Source organism: Salvelinus sp. IW2-2015, unplaced genomic scaffold, assembly GCF_002910315.2.
Source record: "Salvelinus sp. IW2-2015 unplaced genomic scaffold, ASM291031v2 Un_scaffold1546, whole genome shotgun sequence".
NCBI lineage: Eukaryota > Metazoa > Chordata > Actinopteri > Salmoniformes > Salmonidae > Salvelinus > Salvelinus sp. IW2-2015.
Window position 1 is genome coordinate 92773 of NW_019942978.1, and position 27030 is coordinate 119802.

At 42.8% G+C, this 27030-nt stretch overlaps 3 protein-coding genes across 3 annotated transcripts in view; 2 read left to right on the forward strand and 1 right to left on the reverse strand.

The window, feature by feature from the left end:
• LOC112071207 (keratin, type II cytoskeletal 8-like) overlaps positions 1-6204 on the forward strand; it is a 27319-nt gene extending 21115 nt beyond the window's left edge. Inside the window, exons 8-9 of the mRNA XM_024138655.2 lie at positions 5636-5682; positions 5844-6204. Coding sequence (XP_023994423.1) covers positions 5636-5682; positions 5844-5953 — 157 coding nt within the window. The 3' untranslated portion in view covers positions 5954-6204. The remainder of the gene's footprint in view (positions 1-5635; positions 5683-5843) is intronic.
• A 2081-nt stretch (positions 6205-8285) lies between these two features.
• Positions 8286-8985, forward strand: LOC112071208 (cytochrome c oxidase assembly protein COX14 homolog). The gene is made up of 2 exons (XM_024138656.2): positions 8286-8375; positions 8705-8985. Exon 2 carries the CDS (start codon positions 8718-8720, stop codon positions 8895-8897), a length of 180 nt encoding a protein of 59 aa, XP_023994424.1. The 5' UTR covers positions 8286-8375; positions 8705-8717; the 3' UTR covers positions 8898-8985.
• A 1978-nt stretch (positions 8986-10963) lies between these two features.
• LOC112071209 (ceramide synthase 5) overlaps positions 10964-27030 on the reverse strand; it is a 35558-nt gene continuing 19491 nt past the window's right edge. Inside the window, exons 3-9 of the mRNA XM_070439302.1 lie at positions 26254-26331; positions 26099-26149; positions 25444-25536; positions 22458-22586; positions 22139-22245; positions 15558-15714; positions 10964-11542 (exon numbers count right to left, since the gene is read on the reverse strand). Of these exons, the coding sequence (XP_070295403.1) occupies positions 11360-11542; positions 15558-15714; positions 22139-22245; positions 22458-22586; positions 25444-25536; positions 26099-26149; positions 26254-26331 (798 nt within the window). The 3' untranslated portion in view covers positions 10964-11359. The remainder of the gene's footprint in view (positions 11543-15557; positions 15715-22138; positions 22246-22457; positions 22587-25443; positions 25537-26098; positions 26150-26253; positions 26332-27030) is intronic.

Sequence of the window (27030 nt, forward strand, 5' to 3'; positions counted from 1 at the left end):
GCTAAAGACATGACATATGGAAAACAGGGGGAGACTCTGACTGATGAGATACAACTCCTCTAGGTCATCTAATGAGGAGGGTAGGTCATTTGTATTTTCGCCTGTATTACATACAATATATTACAATTACAATATATACCATACAATCACACAGATATACCAATCATATTCCAATACAGTCACAAATATTTAAACATACAATACATATATGCCACGTACAATATATCAATACAAGTACATTACCCTATATTACCAATCAGTACAACATCTTAGAATACATATATATATTACAATAGAAAAAAAATACAATACATTAATAACAATATATTACAATACAATACATTACATTACAATACAATATTTAGAATAACAAAGTACAAATATATTACAATACAATAAATAACATTAACAATAAATACAATATATTACAATACACTACAATTACAATATATTACCAATACATTACAAATATATTACAAGACATTTACAATATATTACAACACAATAAATACAATACATATACATTACAATACAATACAATACAATATATTACAATACTAGCATTACAATAATTTACCAAATACAGGTAGGGCAATATATTACAAATACATACAATATATTACCATATGATTACAATACAGTAAATATATTACATACAATATATTACACAATACAATATTATTACACTATATTCCTAATACAATAAATAAATATATTACAATACAATAAATATATTGCCGTACAATATAATTACAATACAACACAATATAATTTACAATGCATTACAATATATTACAATACAATATATTAACAATACAAATACATTACAATACAATATATTACACAATACAATACAATATATCTAACAATACCAATATATTACAATACAATAAAATAAAATATATTAATACAATAATACAATATAATATATTACAATACAATAAATCATACAATATATACAATAAATTACAATATATTACATTGTATATATATTACAATACAATACAATATATTGCAGTACAATTTATTAAATACACCATTATTACAATACAATACAATATTTTACCAGATACATACTATATTAAATACATACAATATATTACACACAAAATATTCATACAATATAGTAAATCAGCAAAAATATTACAATACAATATAATTACATAACAATATAGTACAATAACACATACATATACTTACAATAACAATATATTACAATGACAATAGAATATATTACAATACATACATATATTAAAATCAAAATAGTTGCAATACAATCATTAATTACAATACAATATAGTAAATACAATACAATATATCACACTACAATATAATTACAATAAAACAATATATTACAATACATACATTCCAGTCAATATATTCAATACATATAGTAAAATATCAATACAATATATTACAATATCAATACATTACAGATAAATACATTACAATAAATTACAATGCAATACAATTACAAAGTTGCCCTGTATGGCGCAGGCAGTTGTGGAGTCGTGGTAGGTTCAAATCCGGGCAAGGATCACATACAATATAAAGAAATGTATGAACAACTGGTTTAGAATGTTGTTTCCATCCAGTGAGCTGTGTGAGCTGCAGGCCGCGCATCAGGGACACCTCGTTGGTGGTGCAGATGGACAACAGTCGAGACCTCAACATGGACCATATTACGTGGCTGAGACCGTCAAGGCTCAGGTACGAAGACATTGCTACCAAAAAGCCGAGAGGAGGCTGAGACGTGTAAACAATCCAAGGGAACAACACGTTGACTATTTGATTTAAGTGGTTAAAAAAGAGGATTTTTTTGTCTTACTACATTGAAATATAAGCCTTTCAACATACTGAGTCATTGTTTGCTGGAACCATGCTAAGTAAAAGGCCAATGTGAAAGAAACATATCCCATCCCAAATCAGTCCGGCAGAATAGTTGGAAAGATGGTGAAAGAGCTATCATTCCTATCATTCCTATCATTCCACTCCTGGTCACTAGCCTGGCTGCAGTTCTGTTAAGCTATCATAATCCACTCCTCGGTCTGCCTGGGCTGCCAGTCTGTTAAGCTATCATTCCTATCATTCCAACTCCTCGGTCTAGCCTGGTCTGCCAGTCTGTTAAGCTATCATTCCTATCATTCCACTTCTCGTCTAGACTGGCTGCCAGTCTGGTTAAGCTATCATTCTATCAATTATCCACTTCCTCGGTCTAGCCTGGTGCCAGTCTGTTAAGCTATCATTCCATCATTCCAACTCCTCGGTCTTAGCCTGGCTGCAGTCTGTTTAAGCTATCATTATCCTATCATTCCACTTCCTCGTCTAGCCTGGCTGCCAGTCCTGTTAAGCTAATCAATTCCCTATCCTTCCACTCTCGGTTCTAGCCTGGCTGCCCCAGTCTGATATATAAGCTATCATTCCTATCAGTCCCACTCCTCGGTTAAGCCCTGGCCTGCCATCTGTTAAGCTATCATTCCTATCATTCACTCCTCGGTCTAGCCTGGCTGCCAGTCTGTTAAGCTATCAATTCCTATCAATCCACTCCTCGGTCTCGCCTGGCTCGCCAGTCTGCTTAGCTATAATTCACTCCTTGGTCTAGCCTGGCTGCCGTCTGTTAGGCTATATCACTCCTTGGTCTAGCCTGGTCTGCCAGTCTGTTAAGGCTATCATTCCTATCATCCACTCCTTGGTCTAGCCTGGCTGCCAGTCTGTCTAAGCTATCATTCACTCCTTGTCTAAGCCTGGCTGCCAGTCTGTTAAGCTATGCATCCACTGCTTAGTCTAGGCTGGTGCACAAGTCTGTTTAAGCATCATTCCCAACTCCTTGGTCTAGCCTGGCTACCAGTCTGTTAAGCTATCATTCCACTCGCTTGGTCTAGCCCTGGCTACCAGTCTGTTTAATCTATCATTCCACTCCTTGGTCTAGCCTGGCCTGCCAGTCTGTTAAGCTATCATTCCACTCCTTGGTCTAGCCTGGCTACCAGTCTGTTAAGCTAATCATTCCTATCATTCCACTCCTGGTCTAGCCTGGCTGCCAGTCTGTTTAGCTATCATTCCACTCTTGGTCTAGCCTGGCTGCCAGTCTGTTAAGCTATCATTCCACTCCTTGGTCTACGCTGGCTGCCAGTCTGTTAAGCTATCATTCCACTCCTTGGTCTAGCCTGGCTGGCCAGTGGTAAGCGATATCAGTCCACTCCTTGGTCTAGCCTGGCTGCCAGTCTGTTTAAGCTATCATTCCACTCCTTGGTCTAGCTGGCTGCCAGTGTGATAGCTCATCAGTCCACTCCTTTGGTCTAGCCTGGCTGCCAGTCTGTTAAGCTATCAGTCCACTCCTTGGTCATAGCCTGGCTGCCAGTCTGTTAAGCTATCAGTTCCACTCCTTGGTCTAGCCTGGCTGCCAGTCTGCTTAGCTATCATTCCACTCCTTTCCCATCTTTTGTCATGCTAAACATATATCTTTGGCATATGACACAGAGTACAGGAGTGAAAGGTTCAGCTACACAGGCTGGTAGCCAAGCTACAAGAGAAGTGGTCTCAGGACCTTTAAAGATAAGCATGTTGTTATTTCTCCCTCAGTTTAACCAAGATGGCCATCCAGGCCACGCAGTACGGAGACGACGCTTTGAGGAACACACAGGGAGAGATAGCAGAAATCAACCGTTGATCGGTCCGTCTGCAGAGTGAGATAGAAGCTGTCAAACGACAGGTAGTTCGTTCACTTATTCAACTCAGTTCACTTATGGTTCGGACCGCTTTGAGGCACAGTAATATCAAACAAAACTATGGATGCAGCACCTGCTGTTGGATGGGATGGGGATCTACTTTGGTGGGATAAAAGATTTCAGCAGCTCATGGCATGGAGTGTTTGCCGCTAAGACCGTATATATGCCATTCGGGGATGAGGCTTAAGCAAGCAAGTACTGCCATGGACTTAATGCAGCCTTAACCCCTGGTGTTAGATGCTCCATGGCGTGCAACCTGGAGGACCAGATAGCCGAGGCTGAGGGCCGCGGGGGAGCTGGCTGTGGAAAGTGGCTAAGTCTCTAACCTAACCTAACTAACTCTACCTATCTTATCATGTAGCGTGCCAACCTGGAGGACCAGTATAGCCGAGGCTGAGGGCCGCGGGGAGCTGGCTGTGGTAGTGGCTAAGTCTCTAACCTAACCTAACTCTAACTTACCTATCTATCATGTAGCGCAGCCAACCTGGAGGACCAGATAGCCGAGGCTGAGGGCCGCGGGGAGCTGGCTGGGGAAGTGCTAAGTCTCTAACCTACTAACTTAACTACTCTCTACATGTAAGCGTGCCAACCTGGAGGACCAGGATAGCCGAGGCTGAGGGCCCGGGAGCTGGCTTGTGGAAGTGGCTAAGTCTCTAACCTAACTAACTCTAACTATCTACATGTAGCGTGCCAACTGGAGGACCAGATAGCCGAGGGGGCTGAGGGACGCGGAGCTGCTGTGGGATGGCTAAGTCTCTAACCTAACTAACTTACACTATCTCATCATGTAGCGAGCCAACCTGGAGACCAGATAGCTGAGCTGAGGCCGCTGGGGAAGTGGCTGTGAAGGAGGCTAAGGCCAGGATCAGAGATCTGGAGGATGCTCTGCAGAGGGCCAAGCAGGACATGGCCAGTCAGCTCAGAGAGTACCAGGACCTGATGAATGATCAAGCTGGCCCTGGACATAGAGATAGCCACCTACAGAAAATTACTAGGAGGGAGGACGGAAGGGAGGGAGAAGGAGTACAGGTATAGAGGGGGAGGACAGGTATGGAGGGAGAGGGGGACGGTATGGAGGGGAGGAGGACAGTATGGAGGAGAGGCGTACAGGTAAGAGGGGGAGGAGGACAGGTATGGGAGGGAGAGGGGACAGGTATGGAGGGGGAGGAGGAAGTAGTGAGGGAGAGGAGGACGGTATGGAAGGCGAGGACAGGTATGCGAGGGAGAGGAGGAATGGATGGAGGGAGAGGATACAGGTTAGAGGGGGAGAGAAGGTATGGAGGGAGAGGGGACAGTATGGAGGGAGGAGGAGGACAGGTATGGAGGGAGAGGAGGACAGGTATGGAAGGGGAGGAGGACAGGTATGGGGAGAGGAGGACAGGTATGGAGGGAGAGAAGAGGACAGTTATTGAGGGAGAGGAGGACAGGTATGGCGGGAGAGGGACAGGTATGGAGGGGGAGGAGACAAGGTATGGAGGGAGAGGAGGACAGTTATGGAAGGAGGAGGACAGTTATTGAGGGAGAGGAGGACAGGTATGGGAGGGGGAGGAGGCAGGTATAGGAGGAGAGGAGGACAGGTATGAGGGGAGGAGGACAGTTATTGAGGAGAGAGGACAGTTATGTGAGGGAGGGAGACAGTTATGGAGGGGAGGAGGACAGGTATGGAGGGAGAGGAAGGACAGGTATGGAAGGGAGAGAAAGTAAGAGGAGAGAACAGGTACAGGTATGGAGGGAGAGGAGGACAGGTATAGAGGGAGAGGAGGACAGTTATTATTATAGATACACATTATACAGTATGTATGGTGTCTATAGGTTGAGGTTCTAAACAAGGACCGAACAATGTGTGAAAAGTATTATCTGTCATCTTTTCACACACTGAAGCAGCACACTTGTATCTATTTTTCTCTCAGGATTGGACATCAATCTATTCTCAACATCCAGTCAGTGTCCAACTACAGTAAGTAGAATACTGTAGGTACTACTGAAATAATACATCAGTAAATGTACTCTATTTAATGTTATCCACTGACTAGAATGACACTAAATGCTGTATTTTGAGACACAAGAGCAGATATTAGGTTCTAACCATTAGATTGCCGCTGTTTGCGTTCTGTCCAGGTTCTAAGAGTTCCAGTAATGGGTTCCACAGCAGCTCCAGCTCCCCTACACCCAAGCTGCTGATTAAAACAACTGAACAAAGAGACAGCTCCAGATTCAGCTCTCATTAAAAAAACAACAACATTGGATCCTTCTGGCTGAGGGTTGAAGAACCATTATATAAGAGTTTATAACAGATCTATATCAACTTTCTGGATTATTTTGTCAATCTACATTCTGTAAAGAGCATGAGAGAATAGCATAAGATCATGACGTGATAGATTTGTGTTTGTAGCCTGAGGAATTTAAACATTTGGTTGTTCTTAATGTAAAGAAAATAAAAAGATATGTATCGGTATATAAAAATATGTATTTTAAGAAACCGTTTGTCTTATTTGGCGCATACAAAGCGCTATGCAACAGCTGGAATAGCGGTCATAACCAATTGTAGTGAGACAGTAGGCTAATAACAGCATCATCCTCATGCAGCGAGATAGTGGTTCTTATGGGGTCAGGAAATAGGACCAACTGGCTTAGGCTATCTACTTCCTGTGTCACAGGTGCATGTTGTAGACAGGGCTAATAGAGGTGATTTTCTACTGCAATTTGAGAGAGTTCTGTTCAAGTTTAGAATTCATTACATTAACAAATGTAACATGCTTTGGAGAAGTAAAATCATGTGCTTTATTTCTGATTTTGAAAACATACAAAATGAATTGATTATGTTATCTATCAGTCGAACATTCATGATTGTTTGCCAAAGGGCAATTCTATGGTAAAATAATTAGGCTGAGAGACTCAGATTTTTCACTTTAAAACGTATACCAAACTAAAAATATTGATTTCAAAGTTTAACAAACCATACAATTATATGCACAAGGAGTACTTTTAACAAACTCCACTGAAAATACACATTTACAGGAAGAACTGTGCAGAATAAATCACAGGGGGCTGCTGAGGGGAGGACGGCCCATAATAATGGCTGGAATGGAGTGAATGGGATGGTATAAAACTCATGGAAACCATTAGTTAGATGTGTCTGATACCATTCCATTTATTCCATTCCAGGCATTACCACGAGCCTTTCCTCCGCAATTAAGGTGCAACAAGCCACATGTGGCAGATACAAAGTTATGTAACAGAATACAACTGAGGGAGATTTTACCGTAATTTTGTTACCAACCTTTGCATCTGCACAGTTTTTCCCCCCAGTAAATGTATTTTATTTATTTTTTAATTTACTGTGTAAATTGATCATTGATCACTGTGCAGAGTTCTATGGTTTGTTAAACTTTTAAATCAATGTTTTTTGTTTGGCATACATTTTAAAGTGAAAAATCTGTCAGCTTAATTCCATTATCACAGAATTGCACAAAAATACCCCCTGTATGAAGAGTATTGARCAACCAACTGTATAGTTGTCTAAAATATGCATGATGCAGGTGGCATTAGACAGCGATAACAACCCAGTATTGTCCCCTAGTGTTCAATCAACATACTGACCCTTATTTAACTGTGCTTGAAGCTCCTGCACATACAGATTTCAAGTGGGCTTCATTGTCACTTCAAGCAACATATTTTTTACAAGAATTTCAGATTACTCCTTTAACACAATCATCATAACAGATACTAAAAGTAAATGTACAAGTCCAGTCAGATTTGATCTACTAGGAAGTGTCTATTTTCTCATGAAGAGCAGCAGTCTAGGATCCCAGGTGGTACTACCAAAGCACTGCATTAGCGCCATCCCACTGTGTTTTGTTAAGTGTTTCCTGGCGTGCTCCGCCATGTCTCCTCTGATCTTTAACTCCTTAAAGTGGTCYAAGTAAGACCGCCCGAGCTTCCTTAGCCTCTGGGCAGCCGAGCGGTAGCAATTCCAGAAGGCCAGCAGGGAGAGGAGCCCCAGCAGGGCAGAGTTTCCATGGTTCAGATGGACCCACAACGTGGGTGGGACACTAGTGGACACTAGTGCCAGCCAGGGAGAGGTGGAAGCGGGAGCCGCTACGTCGTCTCTGGTAGTCATTTAGCTGGCTGGCACTAGTGTCCTCCTGGTGGATTGTGTAAGAATTTATTAAATTGTTTTTCCTCCAGAAAGTCACTCTCTGCTCCACATGCTGCAGTCGCTATGGAATCGTTACACGTTACCACAGCCACAAAGTCATAAACCTGGCATATTTCTACAATTTATAATCTTAAAATTAGATGTTAACATTAGCCACACTGCTAACATTAACCTCAAATTAAGACTAAAAAGCATATTTTTGTTTTCATACATTTTTTACGATATAGCCACAATATTACATTTGTAGCTGTGTGAACTAGTAGAAAGAAACCATTGCCAAACTGTGCCATCGAGTGCGTCGTCAAAATACGTCCGGCAGGAAACATCGATAGAACGTTGTTACTCATCCCTCTACTGATTACTGAAGAACCAAATTAACTTTCTCTCTCTCGCAAAACCTCCCTGATATCAGTTGCGAAAGGTGCAGTTAGCCAGTGTTAACATTGAGAGGGGTATCAACAATCTGACCGTCATTCTCCTTTACAAGAAAGGTAAGCAACAATGCAATGTAGCTACATAATCATCTGAAACGGGAAAATCACAGCATTTCGATGTTATTTGTTGATAAAAACGAAACGCTTGCTTGCTAACCTTTAACTAGCTAACAGTAACTAGCTAACGTTAGCTGGCTAAGTTACATCAGGGTCTTTAGTATCAACACCCGATTATAATGTTAAGGGAAATGTAGGCATATTAATTAGCTGTGATAACTACTTTGTTAAGCACATCGGTAAACGATGAGATTCATGTAGCTAGTACTCATCGTTGTGACGTTCCTGGAGAACCTGCTCCGAGACCAACATGTATTTGGTTCCGCCAGGAACACCATCACCATGTTGACCACTGCAAAGCGCCTCGCCGACTTCGGATACCGGGGATTTTCTGCCTCGATGATGCTATTGACACTCTACGGAGGATACCTGTGCACCATGCGGGGATACCGCTACATGAACAAGCAGAAAGAGCTGCAGGTAGCGGCAGAAACCCAGAACGTGGAGGCCCTTAAACCATAGAGGCCTGGATAGTTTGTCCTCACACTCATGGGCATTTCTATTCCTCCCAATAGACTTCAAATTATAATATTTGGSTATTGATCATGTGATCAACCGTTTTGTGTAGCTAAAGAATGAGAATGTCATCTGTCTTCAGTCTCTTTCTCACCATGGTCCTGACTTGGCCCTTTAGCACACAGAAGATGCCACCACAGAGAGGACTGCAGCAGAGATCTTTCTAAACTACTGGATTACTTGTTAAGTTATTAAATGCCCAAATTGTCATATTAAATCAAGTTAAATGTAAAATCCCGAAATCTCTCCTATCTCATATCAATCTTCTCAGGATACACTGAAGCACGGGGTTGGGTGGTGTTTGGTGTGGGTTTGGGTGGTGGGTTTGGGTGTGGGGGTGTGGGTTGGTGGGTTTTGGTGGTGGGGTTTTGGGTGGTGGGGGGGTATTGTCATTTTACAGCCGTGTAATATGAATAAAAACATATCTTTCACAAATAAACATTTATTGTTTAAAAAATATATACAGTAATAACTTCAGTTCAACGACATAAAACAGAGAGAGAACACCTCCCCAACAAACTGCAGCATCACATTAAAAAGTAGAATAAGAATTTAAACCGTCAGACCCATTCTATGAGACACAATGGAATTAAAATACAGTCTGACCCATTCTATGGACACAATGGAATTAAAATACAGTCAGACCCATTCTATAGACACAATGGAATTAAAATACATCAGACCCATTCTGTGACACAATGAATAAAATACAGCGAGACCCATTCTATGGGACACAATGGAATTAAATACAGTCAGACCCATTCTGTGGACACAAGGGAATTAAAATACAGTCTGACCCATTCTATGGCCACAAGGAATGAAAATAGCTACGACCCATTCTATGGACACGGGAATCAAATACAGTCTACCCATTCTATGGCCACAAAGGAATTAAAATACAGTCTGACCCATTCTATGGCCACAAGGAATTAAAATACAGTCAGACCCATTCTATGGCCACAAGATGAAAATAGCTACAGACCCATTCATGGATACGGAATTAAAAAATACAGTCTGACCCATTCTATGGACACAATGGAATTAAAATACAGTCAGACCCATTCTATAGAACACAATGGAATTAAAATACAGTCTGACCCATTCTATGACACAAGGAATTAAAATACAGTCAGACCCATTCTATAGACACAATGGAATTAAATACAGTCAACCCATTCTGTGGACACAATGGAATTAAAATACAGTCAGACCCATTCTATGGACACAATGGAATTAAAATACAGTCAGACCCATTCTGTGGGACACAAGGAATTAAAATACAGTCTGACCCATTCTATGCCACAAGGGAATGAAAATAGCTACAGACCCATTCTATGGACACGGGAATTCAAATACAGTCTGACCCATCTATGGCCACAAGGGAATTAAAATACAGTCTGACCCATTCTATGGCCACAAGGAATTAAAAATACAGTCAGACCCATTCTATGGCCACAAGGAATGAAAATAGCTACAGACCCATTCTATGGATACGGGAATTAAAATACAGTCAGACCCATTCTATGGCCACAAGGGATAAAATAGCTACAGACCCATTCTATGGACACAAAGGGAATTAAAATACAGTCAGACCCATTCACTTGACACAAGGGAATGAAAATAGTTTTTAATCAGTTAAATGTAATCAGTTTGGATTTATGGGTCACGAGTAGTCTGTTTATTCATCCATCGTCTGTTTCATAGTCACCGATCATTGTCAGTGCTGGAAAAAAACAGTATTATTAAGAGTCAGAGTTGAATGAGGAAACTGACTTAAAACGTCCAGGGAACTGGATGAGAGGAAAGCACTTCAAGATGTAGTGTAGATAGGATGAAACTAGTAGTGGAAAGTCTCACAGACATTCATTATAGGGTCGGCGTGAACAGTACTGTGCTGGCTCAGATATGCCTGATTCTCACTATAGGGTCGGCGTGAACAGTACTGCTGGCTCAGATATGCCTGATTCTCACTATAGGGCCGACCTGAACAGTACTGTGTTGGCTCAGATATGCCTGATTCTCACATATAGGGCCGACTGAACAGTACTGTGCTGGCTCAGATATGCCTGATTCTCACTATAGGGTCGGCGTGAACAGTACTGTGCTGCTCAGATATGCCTGATTCTCACTATAGAGGCCGACCTGAACAGTACTGTGCTGGCTCAGATATGCCTGATTCTCACTATAGGGCCGACCTGAACAGTACTGTGTGGCTCAGATATGCCTGATTCTCACTATAGGGCCGACCTGAACAGTACTGTGCTGGCTCAGATATTTCCTTTTCTTTTCGACATTGTCCTTTCCAGCACAGTTCCGACAACTAGTGGATGCCCAGTGTAACCAGGCCAGACATATTGGACCCCAGTCAGCCCTATACTGTGAATCAGACAGCAGACTCCTCTTTTCTATCACCTGCTGCTGCTGCTGCTACGTATCTGTTGTGGCCAGGTAGTATAGTGACGGCGTGGCCGTTTGGTGCCGTTCTCTACCTTACGAAGAGAACACCATGTTAACCCCCCTGCATTGGTCCCGTTGGTGTCCACCTCCTCCTCTGAGCTGCTCTCAACATCACTGCGGTCATCCTTAGAAACCTGTCAGACAGAGAGAAATCAATGTTACGATTCAAAGTGACAGAGAGATATTTCCAAAAGTAGTTGGAGTAGTAGTGCACGTAGTCCACATAGAAGTAAGTTTTTATTTTATTTTTTAAACGATGGGATATCAGCACCCAAAGAGAACAGGACGCAGTTACACAGAGACAAACAGTACATTAAGGAAGGGACATTTTTACAAGTATGGCTTGATGCGTGCAATGTAATTGACGTAACTCTATGACGTATCCAGTTGACGGTACACTCTATAGACGCATCACAGTTGACGGTACACTCATGATAGACGCATCACAATTGACGGTACACTCTGATAGACGCATCACAGTTGACGGTACACTCTGATAGACGCATTCACAATTGTGACGTACACTCTGATAGACGCATCACAGTTGACGGTACACTCTGATAGACGCATCACAGTTGACGGTACACTCTGATAGACGCATCACAGTTGACGTACACTCTGATAGACGCATCACAGTTGACGGTACACTCTGATAGACGCATCACAGTTGACGTACACTCTGATAGACGCATCACAGTGACGGTACACTCTGATAGACGCATCACAGTTGACGGTACACTCTGATAGACGCATCACAGTTGACGTACACTCTAAAAAGACGCATCACAATTGAACTCCGTAGACATTTAGCTAGACAGCCTGGAAACATGTTACCAGATCGGAAAAGATTAAGCCACTTCATCTTCATAGCTTATTTACAAATACATAAATAACATTAGAATATTTTCATATGTAAATTTATTTCTGGTCCCCCAAAAAATAGATCAGACTTCCTTAATGAATTCTGACTCAAACTGCACATGCTCACAAGTGCCACAAGATGGAGTTTAAAGGAGCATGTAAAAACCTGACTGCCCGTCTGGCTCATATGCATAAAGCCACAACCACATGAACAAAAATAAATGACATTGGCATAAGAGTGAAAGGAATGATAGGAGACTGCAGAGCAGAGAAGGTAGTTGTCAATCTGGCGGGAAGTGAGCTGACAACCCGGATGCTATTGCCTGCAGTTGTGCACTTGAGCAAGGCACTTATCCCCCCAAAATAACAACAGTTCCCCGCACCTCTCCCTAAAAAAACAGTATATGTGTCTTTCAGAGGGGTTGGGTTAAATGTGGAAGTCAAATTTCGGTTGGACCTTGTGTGCAATTGACCAATAGACGGACCTTAATCGTAGTTTAGACAGTAAAGCAAGGACAAGTGAAGTGGAGAATGAGGACTGAGGAGACGGATGGAGAGATGGGACCCTCCACCCAAGAGAGGAAACAAACCATCTCTGCAGAGAGAAGGACAGAGAATCAATACAAGAAGAGGAAGAAAGCAATGAACAAACACAGATGAAATGTTACCTATAGCTTCCACAATCATAGCATTAGGATTCATAACTATAGCCTGAGGTCTGACGTAATGGAATTTAATAACTAGCCTGAGGTCTGACAAATGGAATTTAAAACTATAGCCGGAGGTCTGACATAATGGAATTTAATAACTATAGCCTGAGGGTCTGACATAATGGAATTTAATAACTATAGCCTGAGGTCTACATAATGGAATTAATACTATAGCGGAGGTCTGACATAATGGAATTTAATAACTATAGCCTGAGTCTGACGTAATGGAATTCATAACTATAGCCTGAGTCTACATAATGGAATGAATAAAGCTATAGCGAGGTCTGACGTAATGGAATTTAATAACTATAGCCTGAGTCTGACGTAATGGAATTAATAACTATAGGCCTGAGGTCTGACGTAATGGAATTTAATAACTATAGCCTGAGGTCTGAACGTAATGGATATTTAAATAACTATACCTTGAGGTCTGACGTAATGGAATTAAACTATAGCCGGAGGTCTGACGTAATGGAATTTAATGAACTATAGCCTGAGGTCTGACATAATGATTTTAATAACTATAGCCGAGTCTGACATAATGAATTTAATAACTAGCCGGAGGTCTGCATATGGAATTAATAACAATAGCCTGAGTTCTGACATAAGGAATTTAATAACTAGCCTGAGTCTACATAATGGAATTTAATAACTAGCCTGAGGTCTGACTAATGGATTAATAACTAGCCTGAGTGACATAATGGAATTTAATAACTATAGCCGGAGGTCTGACATAATGGAATTTAATAAAACTACCGGAGGTCTGACATAATGATAATAACTAGCCGGAGGTCTGACTAAATGGAATTTAAGAACTAGCCTGAGGTTGACGTAATTGGAATTGAATAACGTTAGCCTTGAGTCTGACGTAATGGCAAAATTTAAAACTATTAGCCATGAGGTCTGAGACTAATGGAATTTAATAAACTAAGCCTGTGAGTCTGACGTAATGGACTAAGTCTGGGCCTGTATTCACAACATTCTAAGAGTAACATTGATGATATAGCATCCGTTTTGTCTTTTAGATCATAATCAATAAGATGAACTAGACASGAAGGACCTGATCCTAGATCAGCACTTCTACTCTGAGACGCTGTCTGAATACAGGCCCTGTCCTCATACAGACTGGCTAGAACACAGAGTTTTGTCTCTAACCTTGAGTCAGAGCTGTCATACATCAATCCCACTCACCTTTCCTCTGACCATGTTAAGTAGGTAGGTTATCCCAGCTACTAGTACCTAGTAGTTACCTTTGGTAGTRACACCTCACACTCACCTGTCTACATCTCACCTGTAATAGGCCAATACAGGGCATTTGGAAAGTAATCAGACCCAATTTTTTTCACATTTTGTTACGTTACAGACTTATTCTAAAATTGATTAAATAAATGTTTTTCCTCATCAATCTACACACAATAACCCATAATGATAAAGCGATCTTGGGAAGGGTAACAAAACATTTCTGCAGCATTAAAGATCCCCAAGAACACAGTGGCTTCCATCATTCTTAAATAGAAGAAGTTTGGAACCACCAAGACTCTTCCTAGAGCTGGCAGTCGGGGAAGAAGGGCCTTGGTCAGGGAGGTGACCAAGAACCTGATGGTCACTCTGACAGAGCTCTAGAGTTCCTCTGTGGAGATGGGAGAACCTTCCAGAATGACAACCATCTCTGCAGCACTCAATCAATCCGGTAGAGTGGCCAGTCGGAAGCTACTCCTCAGTAAAATGCACGACAGCCCGCTTGGAGTTTTCCAAAAGGCACCTAAAGAATCAGACTATGAGAAACAAGATTCTCTGGTCTGATGAACCAAGATTGAACTCTTTGGCCTGAATGCCAAGTGTCACGTCTAGAGGAAACGAGGCACCATCCCTACGGTGAAGCATGGTGGTGGCAGCATCCCTATAGTGAAGCATGGTGGTGGCAGCATCCCTACGGTGAAGCATGGTGGTGGCAGCATCATGCTGTGGGGATGTTTTTCAGCGGTAGGGACTGGGAGACTAGTCAGGATCGAGGGAAAGATGAACGGAGCAAAATACAGAGAGATCCTTGATGAAAACCTGCTCCAGAGCACTCAGGACCTCAGACTGGGGCGAAGGTTCACCTTCCAACAGGACAACGACCCCAATCACACAGCCAAGACAATGCAAGAGTGGCTTCAGGACAAGTCCTTGTGTGGCCCAGCCAGAGCCTGGACTTGAACTCAATCTAACATCTCTGGAGAGACCTGAAAATAACTATGCAGCAACGCTCCCCATCCAACCTGACAGAGCTTGAGAGGATATGCAGAGGATAATGGGAGAAACTCCCCAAATACAGGTGTGCCAAGCTTATAGCGACATACCCAAGAAGACTCGAGGCTGTAATCGCCGTGCTTCAACAAAGTACTGAGTAAAGGTTCTGAATACTTATGTAAATGTGACATTTCAGTWWAAAAAAAAATTGCTTTGTCATTATGGGGTATTGTGTGTAGATTGAGGGGAGAAAACGATTTAATCCATTTTAGAACAAGGCTGTAATGTAACAAAATGTGGAAAAAGTCAAGGCCGAGTCAGAGCTGTACATTCACATCCCACCCACCTTTCCTCGGACCAAAGCCTTGTAGGCGATCCCGGCTATGAGGTAGGACCAGATGACATGCAGCACCTGCAGCACCAGTAGTAGGGAGTTGAAGAGCCACCAGGAAGGGTATGGGCCAATGATCTCCCAGCTCTCAAACAATGTTGTGTTCAGGATCCTGGAACAACACAGGAAGGATCACACCATGAATTAATATGTGTATGGAAAGTATGTCCAGACAGACGGACGGACGGACGGAAGGAAGGAAAAGCACAAAATGCACATGCAACCACACTGTCATTTCTCCAAATGGGAAAACAAGTTGTACTTTTCTGAGAACTGCCTTCCCTGTGAGGTGTAAACTCTCCTACCAACCAGCTCACTAAAAACATTTAGAGTTTCCATTCATCCAAGAAGACTACATAATTAAATCCATAATTGTTTTTGTAATTTTTCTAATAAACTAGACCTGTGAGGACTGCAGTGCAGTAGTTAGACAGACAGACAGACTCAGACAGACAGATAGGCTGTTGTCAGGCAACATATGCCTCCCTAGTCCTTATGCCCTACCTAGGTTTCCATTACAGCCCTTAGGGACAGTTAGACATTTATGGTCGAAAATAGGAGTGTTGTGCGTGTTTTTATTTATTGTACACAGGGGAGGGTAGTGTGTGTTTTTTTTAATACCACTGTTAGGTTCTTATTTTTCAGAGTAAATAACTCACGGACACTAGAGATGCTTAACCAGGTTCTTCCCAAAGGGTCGATACAGCTGTATAAAGACAACAACCCCTCCTTCTCTCCAATCCTTATATCTTCGGTTCTACAGGAAGAGGGTAATAGGATAATAAACCACTATTACTCCCTTCAGGGGATCTGACCTGACCTCAACCCCTCCTTCGCCTAATCCACAGATGTCCATTCGCTTCCCCTATAGCAATCCTGTGATCTCTCCCGTCCACCCAGCACATTCCACAGCCACTCTGTCTTTCTACAGATCTCACTCCTTTATATACTATGCGTCTGATCTATCACGTCTTTAATATCTCAATGTTCAAAGTTTAGAACCAACACCACACATCAAAGCATTCAAAGCTGCATCAATCTTCAATATGAATCTTCAATAACAAATAGGACATAGGATTAGCTGAATGGAAGCGGAAGAGGCAGGTGCATCATTGTACATGAAATAACAGTGAAGACATGTGACAGCAGCGCAAAAAGCTCCTTATTGATCTTGTTTAGGGACAATAACAATTATCCTACCTAGACTAGCCTACAACACACACCTCAATCGCACTCCACACTGCCCTTTCCCACCTGGACAAAAGAACACCTATGTGGGAATGCTATTACTGATTACAGCTCAGCGTTCAACACCATAGTGCCCTCAAAGCTCATCAATAAGCTAAGAACCCTGGACTAAACACCTCCTCTGCAACTAGATCCTGGACTTCCTGACGGCCGTCCCAGGTGGTGAGGGTAGGTAACAACACATCCGCCACGCTGATCCTCAACACAGGGCCCCTCAGGGGTGCGTGCTCATCCCTCCTGCACTCCCTGTACACCCACGACTGCATGGCCAGGCACGACTCCAACACCATCATCAAATTTGCCGATGACACAACAGTGGTAGGCCTGATCACCGACAACAACGAGACAGCCTATAGGGAGGAGGTCAGAGACCTGGCCGTGTGGTGCCAGACAATAACCTCTCCCTCAACGTGATCAAGACAAGGAATGATTGTGACTACAGGAAAAGGAGGCCGAGCACGCCCCCATTCTCATTGACGGGGCTGCAGTGGAGCAGGTTGAGAGCTTCAAGTTCCTTGGTGTCCACATCACCAACAAACTAACATGGTCCAAGCACACCATGACAGTCGTGAAGCGGCACGACAAAACTTATTCCCCTCAGGAGACTGAAAAGATTTGGCATGGGTCCTCAGATCCTCAAAAGGTTCTACAGCTGCACCATCGAGAGCATCCTGACTGGTTGCATCACTGCCTGGTATGGCAACTGCTCGGCCTCCGACGCAAGCTCTACAGAGGGTAGTGCGAACGGCCCAGTACATCACTGGGGCCAAGCTTCCTGCCATCCAGGACCTCTATACCAGGCGGTGTCAGATGAAGGCCCTAGAAATTGTCAAAGACTCCAGCCACCCTAGTCATAGACTGTTATCCCTGCTACCACACGACAAGCGGTACCGGAGCGCCAAGTCTAGGTCCAAGAGGCTTCTAAACAGCTTCTACCCCAAGCCATAAGTCCTGAACATCTATCAAATGGTACCCAGACTATTCGCATTGCCCCCCCCCCTCTCCACACCACTGCCACTCTGTGTCATCTATGCATAGTCCACTTTAATAACTCTACCTACATGTACATACTACCTCAACTAACCGGTGCCCCGCACATTGACTCTGTATCACCCCCCTGTATATTATTGTTATTTTTTAGCTGCTGCTCTTTAATTACTTGATACTTTTATCTCTTATCTGTATTTTTTGAAACTGCATTGTTGGTTAAGGGCTCGTAAGTAAGCATTTCCACTGTAAGGTCTACCTACACCTTTGTATTCGGCGCATGTGACTAATTAATTTGATTTGATTTATTGATATAAATAATCATAATATCGAAGTAAACTTGGGAGTCACGCGATGATATGTTGTGTGGTCCTCCCACTTTGACTCATCAGGAAAGCATGAAGTTTATTAGGCTACAGATTAAATTAATAATGATGAACTTCACAAGGTGATGAGATTGATGCTCCTTTACAATAAATATCAAGGGTTTTATTCTGGTGACAAGATGGCCGATGCTTGGCTGCCMTTTGASAAATAYAAATAATCTCACTCTTTTGTCCATAATAATGTCATCATYTAGGTTTTACCTACACTGTATCTGTGAGATGTTAGCTGGACCTGTCAACACCAGAGTGGGAACATTCCATATTCCTACGTAACAGTAGAACTAGAGTTGAAAATGTGATGGAAACCCATTTAACTTTTATTTAATACGTAGTAATTTAACCTCAAAGGTAGTTTTTGATGTGCACCACACAGACTTTTAACCGCAATAAAGCCAATTTAATGGAAACACAATTCTGATGGGAAAATGTGCCTATTTGCGGATTTTAGACGCCATTTTGGATGGAAGCCTAGCTACTGACACCCTAGAAGGTGTGCTAGTCCAGTGTCACTTTGATTATGRCTGCAGACCATGGTTCACCAGCAGTCRCKAACATCTAAAGACCAGGCAAAACAAGCTGGTAAGAATTGTACTTAAACTCCCCCCTCATACTCAACTGATGGTCAAGCATTTTAAGCAGCTAGTACTGAGACTGGAAAGTTAATTGTATTCATGAACCAGCTTGACTTTTATTACGTTGTAATAAAAGTCTATTTGAACTCCACAGGCTCCGGTATTTGAGAAATATGATTGACTGAATATTTACATGACACTAGGCTGGCTATCTGTGGGGATAAGAGGAGTATTCATTCAACTTGGTTTGGTCCACAGAATTATCACAGACTCATTTKATTTGTTAGATATGTCCACCAGCCAGAGACTCTTAATATTCACTGTATTAATATTCACTGTTTTAAAGACAAGAGTCTATCTGTGTGAATCTTTTTTTGGTCTGCATCTCTGTATCTATGTAATGCGTCTGTATCTATGTAATGTGTCTATATCAATGTAACGTGTCTGTATCTATGTAAATAAAATAGGGACCACAATGAAAATAAGTCCCTGACTATTGTGCAATCCCGGTCACTTTGAAAACAATATTTTTACTGTGTGGATACACTCAGTGTACAGTTTATTAGGTACACCCACTTAGTACAGGGTCGGACCCACCTTTMCCTCCAGAACAGCCTGAATTCTTCGGGTGTTGGATTTTACAAGGTGTGGCAGTCAAACGTTACTCAATTGGTATCAAGGGACCTAACCATTACACCACCGTCACCAGCCTGTACCATTGACACCAGGCAGGATGGGGCCATGGACTCATGCTGCTTACGCAGAATCCTGACTCTGCCATCAGCATTAAACAACAAGAACCGAGATTCATCAGACCAGGCAATGTTTTTCCACTCCTCAATGMTCCAGTGTTGGTGATCGCGTACCCACTGGAGCCACTTCTTCTTGTTTTTAGCTGACAGGAGTGGAACCCGGTGTGGTCGTCTGCTGCAATAGCCAATCCGTGACAAGGATCTACGAGTTGTGCGTTCCGAGATGCACACGACTGTTGTACTGCGCCGTAATTTGGCAGTTTGTGGCCCGCCTGTTAGCGTGCCTGATTCTTGCTATTCTCCTTGGACCTCTCATCAACGAGCTGTTTTCACCCACAGGACTGCCACTGACTGGATGTGTGTTTGTCGCACCGTTCTCTGTAAACCCCAGACACTGTCGAGCATGAAAAGCCCAGGAGGCCGGACGTTTCTGAGATACTGGAACTGGCGCGTCTGGCATCGCCGATCATACGTTCAAAGTAGCTTAGGTCACTCGTTTTGCCCCATCTAACCTTCAATCGAACAATAACTCAAATGTCTCGATGCCCGTCTGCCTGCTTTATATAGCAAGCCACGGTTACGTGACTCACTGTCTGTAGGAACGAACCAGTTTCATGATGGGGTGGTGTACCTAATAAACTGGCCACTGTGTGTGTATATGTACTGGTCTTAACTGACAAATCAAATCAATCCAAACTGATCAATGGAAAGAGACGTCTGTTACAAAACACCATAAAGTTGAATGACATTAAGAGACTGTCAAGCCTTAAAGGGTAAACCTACAAGGGAGGGATGTATTTTCTGTTTGTTTGACAGTCTATTTATTGGTGTGTTGAAAACACAAACCATGATATTGAAGTACCTGAAGTCSGTATGCTTTGTTTATTTTGTGTTTGTCACAGAAACCTGTTGGTGGAAAAGGTGTTGCAATAACTTTATATAATTATAAATATGTTATCTCATTCCCCCCCCTAGCTGATTATTGTCTACAGACAGCTCTGATTGTAGTGTAGGTGAAACAGGGAAACAGGGAGGGTGAGCTAGTCTGTGGTGACCGGTGAACCTTCAACCCTGGCCCATAGCCCTGCGTGGCATCGACTGTGCCACAAAAGCKTGCTGAAGTCCATATCCACATTTATAACACACAGTTATTTGTGAACTTTTGAGTTAATTCCATGATGGGGGGAGGGTGTGCAATTTATTTTGGAGTACAAGGGGAGGGTCATGTGAAAATATGTTTTACGTTGGGTAGGGGGGGGGTAAACATTTTTTAAGGCACCTTGAGTTGGATAGGAAATCAGCTCAAAGTCATTTCAATTTAGGAAATCTGTTCCCAAGTATTCCCCCGAAATAATAGAGAGAGGCATATGTAATCAAGGTTTGAAATTWTTTGTCWAATACTGTATTTGTTTTGGATTCTTGTGGTCAATTTGCAGTGTATAAATGTTTTATAACTATGCTCCGGCTCCCCGACTAGCCGCTCAATAGAAAATATGTCCCGAGGCTAAATGCAATTGGGGACCTTTGCCCTATATAAACTATAGTGTACTACTTTTTGACAAGGGCCTATAGGGCTCTGGTCTAAAGTAGTGACTTATGTAGGGAATAGTTCTATTAGGCTCTGGTCTAAAGTAGTGCACTATGTAGGAATAGGGTTCTATAGGCTTGTTGTCTAAAGTAGTGCACTATGTAGGGAATAGGGTTCTATAGGGCTCTGTTTAAGTAGTGCACTATGTAGGAAAGGGTTCTATAGGCTCTGGTCTAAAGTAGTGCACTATGTAGGGAATAGGGTTCAATAGGGCTCTGTTCTAAAGTAGTGCACTATGTAGGGTATAGGGTTCTATAGGGCTCTGGTCTAAAGTAGTGTACTATATAGGGAGTAGGGTGCCATAGGGCTCTGGTCTAAAGTAGTGTACTATATAGGGAGTAGGGTGCCATAGGGCTCTGGTCTAAAGTAGTGTACTACATAAGGAATAGGGTGTCATTTGGGACACACATCCAAGACGCTGAATATAGCAGCTCAGGAGGTTACCTCCACTGCCCATCATAGACCTGGCCCTCGACTGTCGGTCGTCCCGTAGAGCTGCTTCCATCCATACTAATATCACAGATGGTTCCGCGTCCCAAACCTCTTCTCTAAGTAGTCGACTATTGTTGACCAGGGCACTTTGGGCTCTGGAATAGGGGATAGGGATGCACCCTTAGAGTAGTGTCAATAACTAACCACAGAGGTTAGATAGCTCTGCTGAATGTTATTTAACCTTCACTTAACCAGGAAGTCCCATTGAGGTCAGACCTGTTTCCCAAGCGAGACCTGGCAGACAGACAGACAGACAAGCTGCTGTGACTACAGACAGACAGACASARACACACAGARAGACACTAACCATAAAGGTAGAAGGTAGACAYATAACAGGGATGTTTCGTTAGTGAAAACTGTAGCAAAATGTTTTCAACTYAAGTTTCCAAACAAAACCAAAAGTTACTTATTGGACAAATTCAGTTAAGTACCTTCCTGTTTCGGCCCATTTACTTCGTTTGATTCCTAATGAATACACCMTAGTGTAGAGGACACCCATACCGTCACTAACCATAGAGGGTAGAGGACAAGCCTTGTGATGAAGAAGACTACTGCAAACAGAACAAACAGGAAGTCACACAGGTGCTGGTACTTGGCGTAGTTGGCCAGCTTGGCTGCCTGAAGAAGGAGAGAAGGTAAACATTGATATACTGTCATATTGTACGTTCTAAAAGTTCCTTCTTCGTGAGGAACAAAATACATGTACTGTACTTTGATGTATATTACAATATCTACACTAGAATGTATTCCCAACTCATTCTGAGTAGTGTGTGTGTGTGTGTGTGTGTATGTGTATGTGGGTGTACGTGCGTGTGTGTGTCCACACTCACCTCCAGTAGGAAGTCTGATGCGTCGTGAACGCACATCACCAGGCTCCCGACACGTAGCATGTTGTTAGCGTAGGAGAAACTGATCAGGCTCACTGTTGCTAGGTGATGAATGAACATGATGGGGAAGTCCTGCAATTCAACAAGGAACCACGAGGACGTTGGGTTTGTTTTCATAAATATCACAGATATTGAATACAGATATGCATTTATTTGTTGCGTTGGTAAGGACAGATTTCATTTACAGCAGCTCCATACAGTAACTCTGCTCAATAACATTTATGACTTCCTCATTTATCTCCTACGAACCTCGATTTCCAGTTGTTTTCTCACGTTCGATGTGAAAATCAATAACCGAGTGAAAATTAAGACTTTGAAGTGTGGCATCTCGAGACCACTCTCCTTTCGATGTATGTGAGTGTTTGTTCCTTTGTAGGGGAAACTAGGAGTTGTGTAATCTCACATTATCTACTCTACTACAGGGGGAGCACTGGAAGCCAAGGTCAGAAAGGAACACTTTGAAGAACCACAAAAACAAAACAGACAGTCTGACTCTGTCACACTGAGGACATGTCCAGCTACAATGACCAGACAAACTGACAGCTACAATGACCAGACAAACTGACACTGCTACAATGACCGACAAACTGACAGCTACAATGACCAGACAAACTGACAGCTACAATGACCAGACAAACTGGGACAGCTACAATGACCAGACAAACTGACAGCTACAATGACCAGACAAACGGTTGAAGTCGTCTGACTAAAACACCCCTCCCAGGCAAATAAACTCAGCAAAAAAAGAAACGTCCTCTCACTGTCAAATGTGTTTATTTTCAGCAAACTTAGCATGTGTAAATATATGTATGAACATAAGATTCAACAACTGAGACATAAACTGAACAAGTTCACAGACATGTGACTAACAGAAATTGAATAATGTGTCCCTGAAGAAAGGGGGGTCAAAATCAAAAGTAACAGTCAGTGTCTGGTGTGGCCACCAGCTGCATTAAGCACTGCAGTGCATCTCCTCCTCATGGACTGGCACCAGATTTGCCAGTTCTTGCTTGAGATGTTACCCCACTCTTCCACCAAGGGCATCTGCAAGTTCCCGGACATATCTGGGGGGAATGGCCTAGCCCTCACCCTCCGACCCAACAGGTCCCATGTGCTCAATGGGATTGAGATCCGGGCTCTTTCGCTGGCCATGGCAGAACACTGACATTCCTGTCTTGCAGGAAATCACACACAGAACGAGCAGTATGGCTGGTGGCATTGTCATGCTGGAGGGTCATGTCAGGATGAGCCTGCAGAAAGGGTACACAATGAGGGAGGAGGATGTCTCCCTGTAATGCACAGCGTTTAGATTGCCTGCAATGACAAGCTCAGTCCGATGATGCTGTGACACACCGCCCAGACCTTGACGGACCCTCCACCTCCAAATCGATCCCGCTTCAGAGTACAGGCTTCGGTGTACCGCTCATTCCTTCGACAATATACACAAAACGGAGACTCGCAGAGAGAGCACCTTTTGCCAGTCCTGTCTGGTCCAGCAACGGTGGGTTTATGCCCATAGGTGACGTTGTTGCGGTGATGTCTGGTGAGGACTGCCTTACAACAGGCCTACAAGCCTCAGTCCAGCCTATTGTGGACAGTCTGAGCACTGATGGAGGGATTGTGTGTTCCTGGTGTAACTCGGGCAGTTTTGTTGCCATCCTGTACCTTCCCGCAGGTGTGATGTTCAGATGTACCGATCCTGTGAGGTGTTGTTACACGTGGTCTGCCACTGCAGGACGACCAGCTGTCCATCCTGTCTCCCTGTAGCGCGTCTTAGGCATCTCACCGTACGGACATTGCAATTTATTGCTCTGGCCACATCTGCAGTCCTCATGCCTCCTTGCAGCATGCTAACAGGCATTCACGCAGATGAGCAGGGACCCTGGGCATCTTTTTTTGATGTTTTTCAGAGTCGGTAGAAAAGCCTCTTTAGTGTCCTAAGTTTTCATAACTGTGACCTTAATTGCCTACCGTCTGTAAGCTGTTAGTGTCTTACCGACCGTTCCACAGGTGCATGTTCATTAATTGTTTATGATTCATTGAACAAGCATGGGAAACGGTGTTTAAACCCTTTACAATGAAGATCTGTGAAGTTATTTGGATTTTTACAAATTATCTTTGAAAGACAGAGTCCTGAAAAAGGGACGTTTCTTTTTTTTTTGCTGAGTTTATGTAGCCCTAATGATGATGCCGCATTTACATGCCCTACCAGTTTACATAGGGGCAATTTTATGTTTGTTCCATAAAATGGATGCAATTTCTTGCCCAAGGCAGGATGATATGAGTGAAATGTATCTGGCACTTCCTGGTTAAATTGAAAATGACTGCTTCCTTCCTGATCACATCAAAGGCAAAGAATTACTGAGATCATTCAATAAGGCTGACAAACAGAGAGACGGTTTGGTTCTAGAACTCCTCCCTGATTTGTCCATACTCGAGCATACCAAAAACAGGGCCTGCTTTGAAAAAATATATATCTTTATCTCAGTCTTACAAACTCCAACATAGTTTTCTTAAGATTTATCCAACCCCAGACGGATTTCCTTGACTCCATGGAACCCATGAAAGGAATCTCAATAATTCTATTAAGGACCGGGATATTCTATCCTGCGATCACATGACTATAAATCCTGTCCCGTGTGCTGGAACCATGGAAACAAACAGCATTTCTGAGCAGAACCCATGTGACCTTTCATAATGAGCCATGCTAAACTGCTCTAATCCAGTGGAGTCAAGGACATTCCTATACTTGAGTCTGTATATCACACAACAGAAAGAAATATCTTAGTTAGTTAGTAACATATCTATATCGTCCTCCCCCCAACAAGGAGCAGCACTGTGTGTGTGTGTGTGTGTGTGTGTGTGTGTGTGTGTGTGTGTGTGTGTTCCCATCAGACAGACAGCATCTGTTGCCTGTCTTGCGTCTCACCTTGCGTTTGATGTCAGTAAACTGAGAGAACATGAGAGACCAGTAGAAGCCCAGCTCAGTCACGTAGTAGTGGTACAGGCCTGGAGTCAGGACCTGTTCGATAGTAACAGGGACCAAGACAGACAGGGTTTATGTTAATACCTGGCCTGGAGTCAGGACCTGTTAGATAGCAACAGGGACCAAGACAGACATGGTTTATGTTAATACCTGGCCTGGAGTCAGGACCTGTTCGATAGCAACAGGGACCAAGACAGACAGGGTTTATGTTAATACGGACTATACAGGCCAGGGGTCAGGACATGCAGGGGTCAGGAGGGGGGACAGAAAGGGTTCATCTGAATAAGGATACAGACATTACTGAATGTGTGTAACATACTTATTTTTCTTGCACCTTCATGAGTTTACTTAATTWAAAAAAAAAATTAACTAGGCAAGTCAGTTAAGAACAAATTCTTATTTACAATGGCGGCCTACCAGGGAACACTGGGCAGAACGACAGATTTTTACCTTGTCAGCTCGGGGATTCGATCTAGCAACCTTTCGGTTACTGGCCCAACGCTCTGACGACTAGGCTACCTGCCAGAAAATGTCAACAACAGTACTCTTTGTAATTCCAAAATACATCCAACCAAATAAAGAGCCTGTATAACATCACCTGGTAGGGGTAGTTGTACCAGCAGTGGTGTGTATCCCACATCCATGAGCACTGTTAACAAAGACCAACAACAATCAGTCTCAATTCAGCGCACCAATGTTACGCCAACAGCAATCACGTAAGTACTCACACACACAGTCACCACACTATCTCACCTTCCATAGAAAGCAGATCCCGTAGGTAAACATGAACAGATAAAATATAAGCCTCCACCTGAAAATATATGACAGAGATGTGGGTCAGACAGAGGGGAAAAAGTGTCTGGCAAAATAATGTGCGTGTCAGTCTCTCACCTTGGATGCACTATATAGACCCTGATCAACCATGTAGACAGTGATGTAACCAAGCTAGGACTAATGACAGGAGCACAAGTCAGAGCATACCACACACACACACACCACAAACCAATGTGTTTGGTTCTCACAGAGGTTAAGGGCAAACTCATTAGTCGATAACTACCATAGATCAAGACTAGATGTTATAGTCTATGATATGACCCGACATGTTCTGTACTGGGTTTAATAACCTACATGTTCTAAAAAGAAGAAGAGATTTTGTTTACACAATTTGGATGAGATAATTCCCATGTGGGGAAGTTACAGAGAGAGAAAATGAAGTATGATGTGATGAGGAAGAAAGAAGGAACAAATGAAGCATTGTATTGCGTAAGACCGGTGTGAGGACTAAGGAGGAAAGCTGACAGACGAAATGTTTTCTTTCTGGGAGCTAGCTTACCGCCATTGAGAGAAATATTTTTCCTGGCAGCTAATGTGTTGTGTGTGTGTGTGTGTGTGTGTGTGGTGTGTGTGTGTGGTGTGTTGTGTGTGTGTGTGTGTGTGTGTGTGTGTGTGTGTGTGTGGTGTGTGTGTGTGTGTGTGGCAGTGAGCATTCTTTCTTATGTATGTAGAACTCTAAACTATTCTATAATAACC

Excerpts from the sequence above, each read along its gene's own strand:
- LOC112071208 (XM_024138656.2), top strand. The coding sequence starts at position 8,718 with ATGTTGACCACTGCAAAGCGCCTCGCCGACTTCGGATACCGGGGATTT.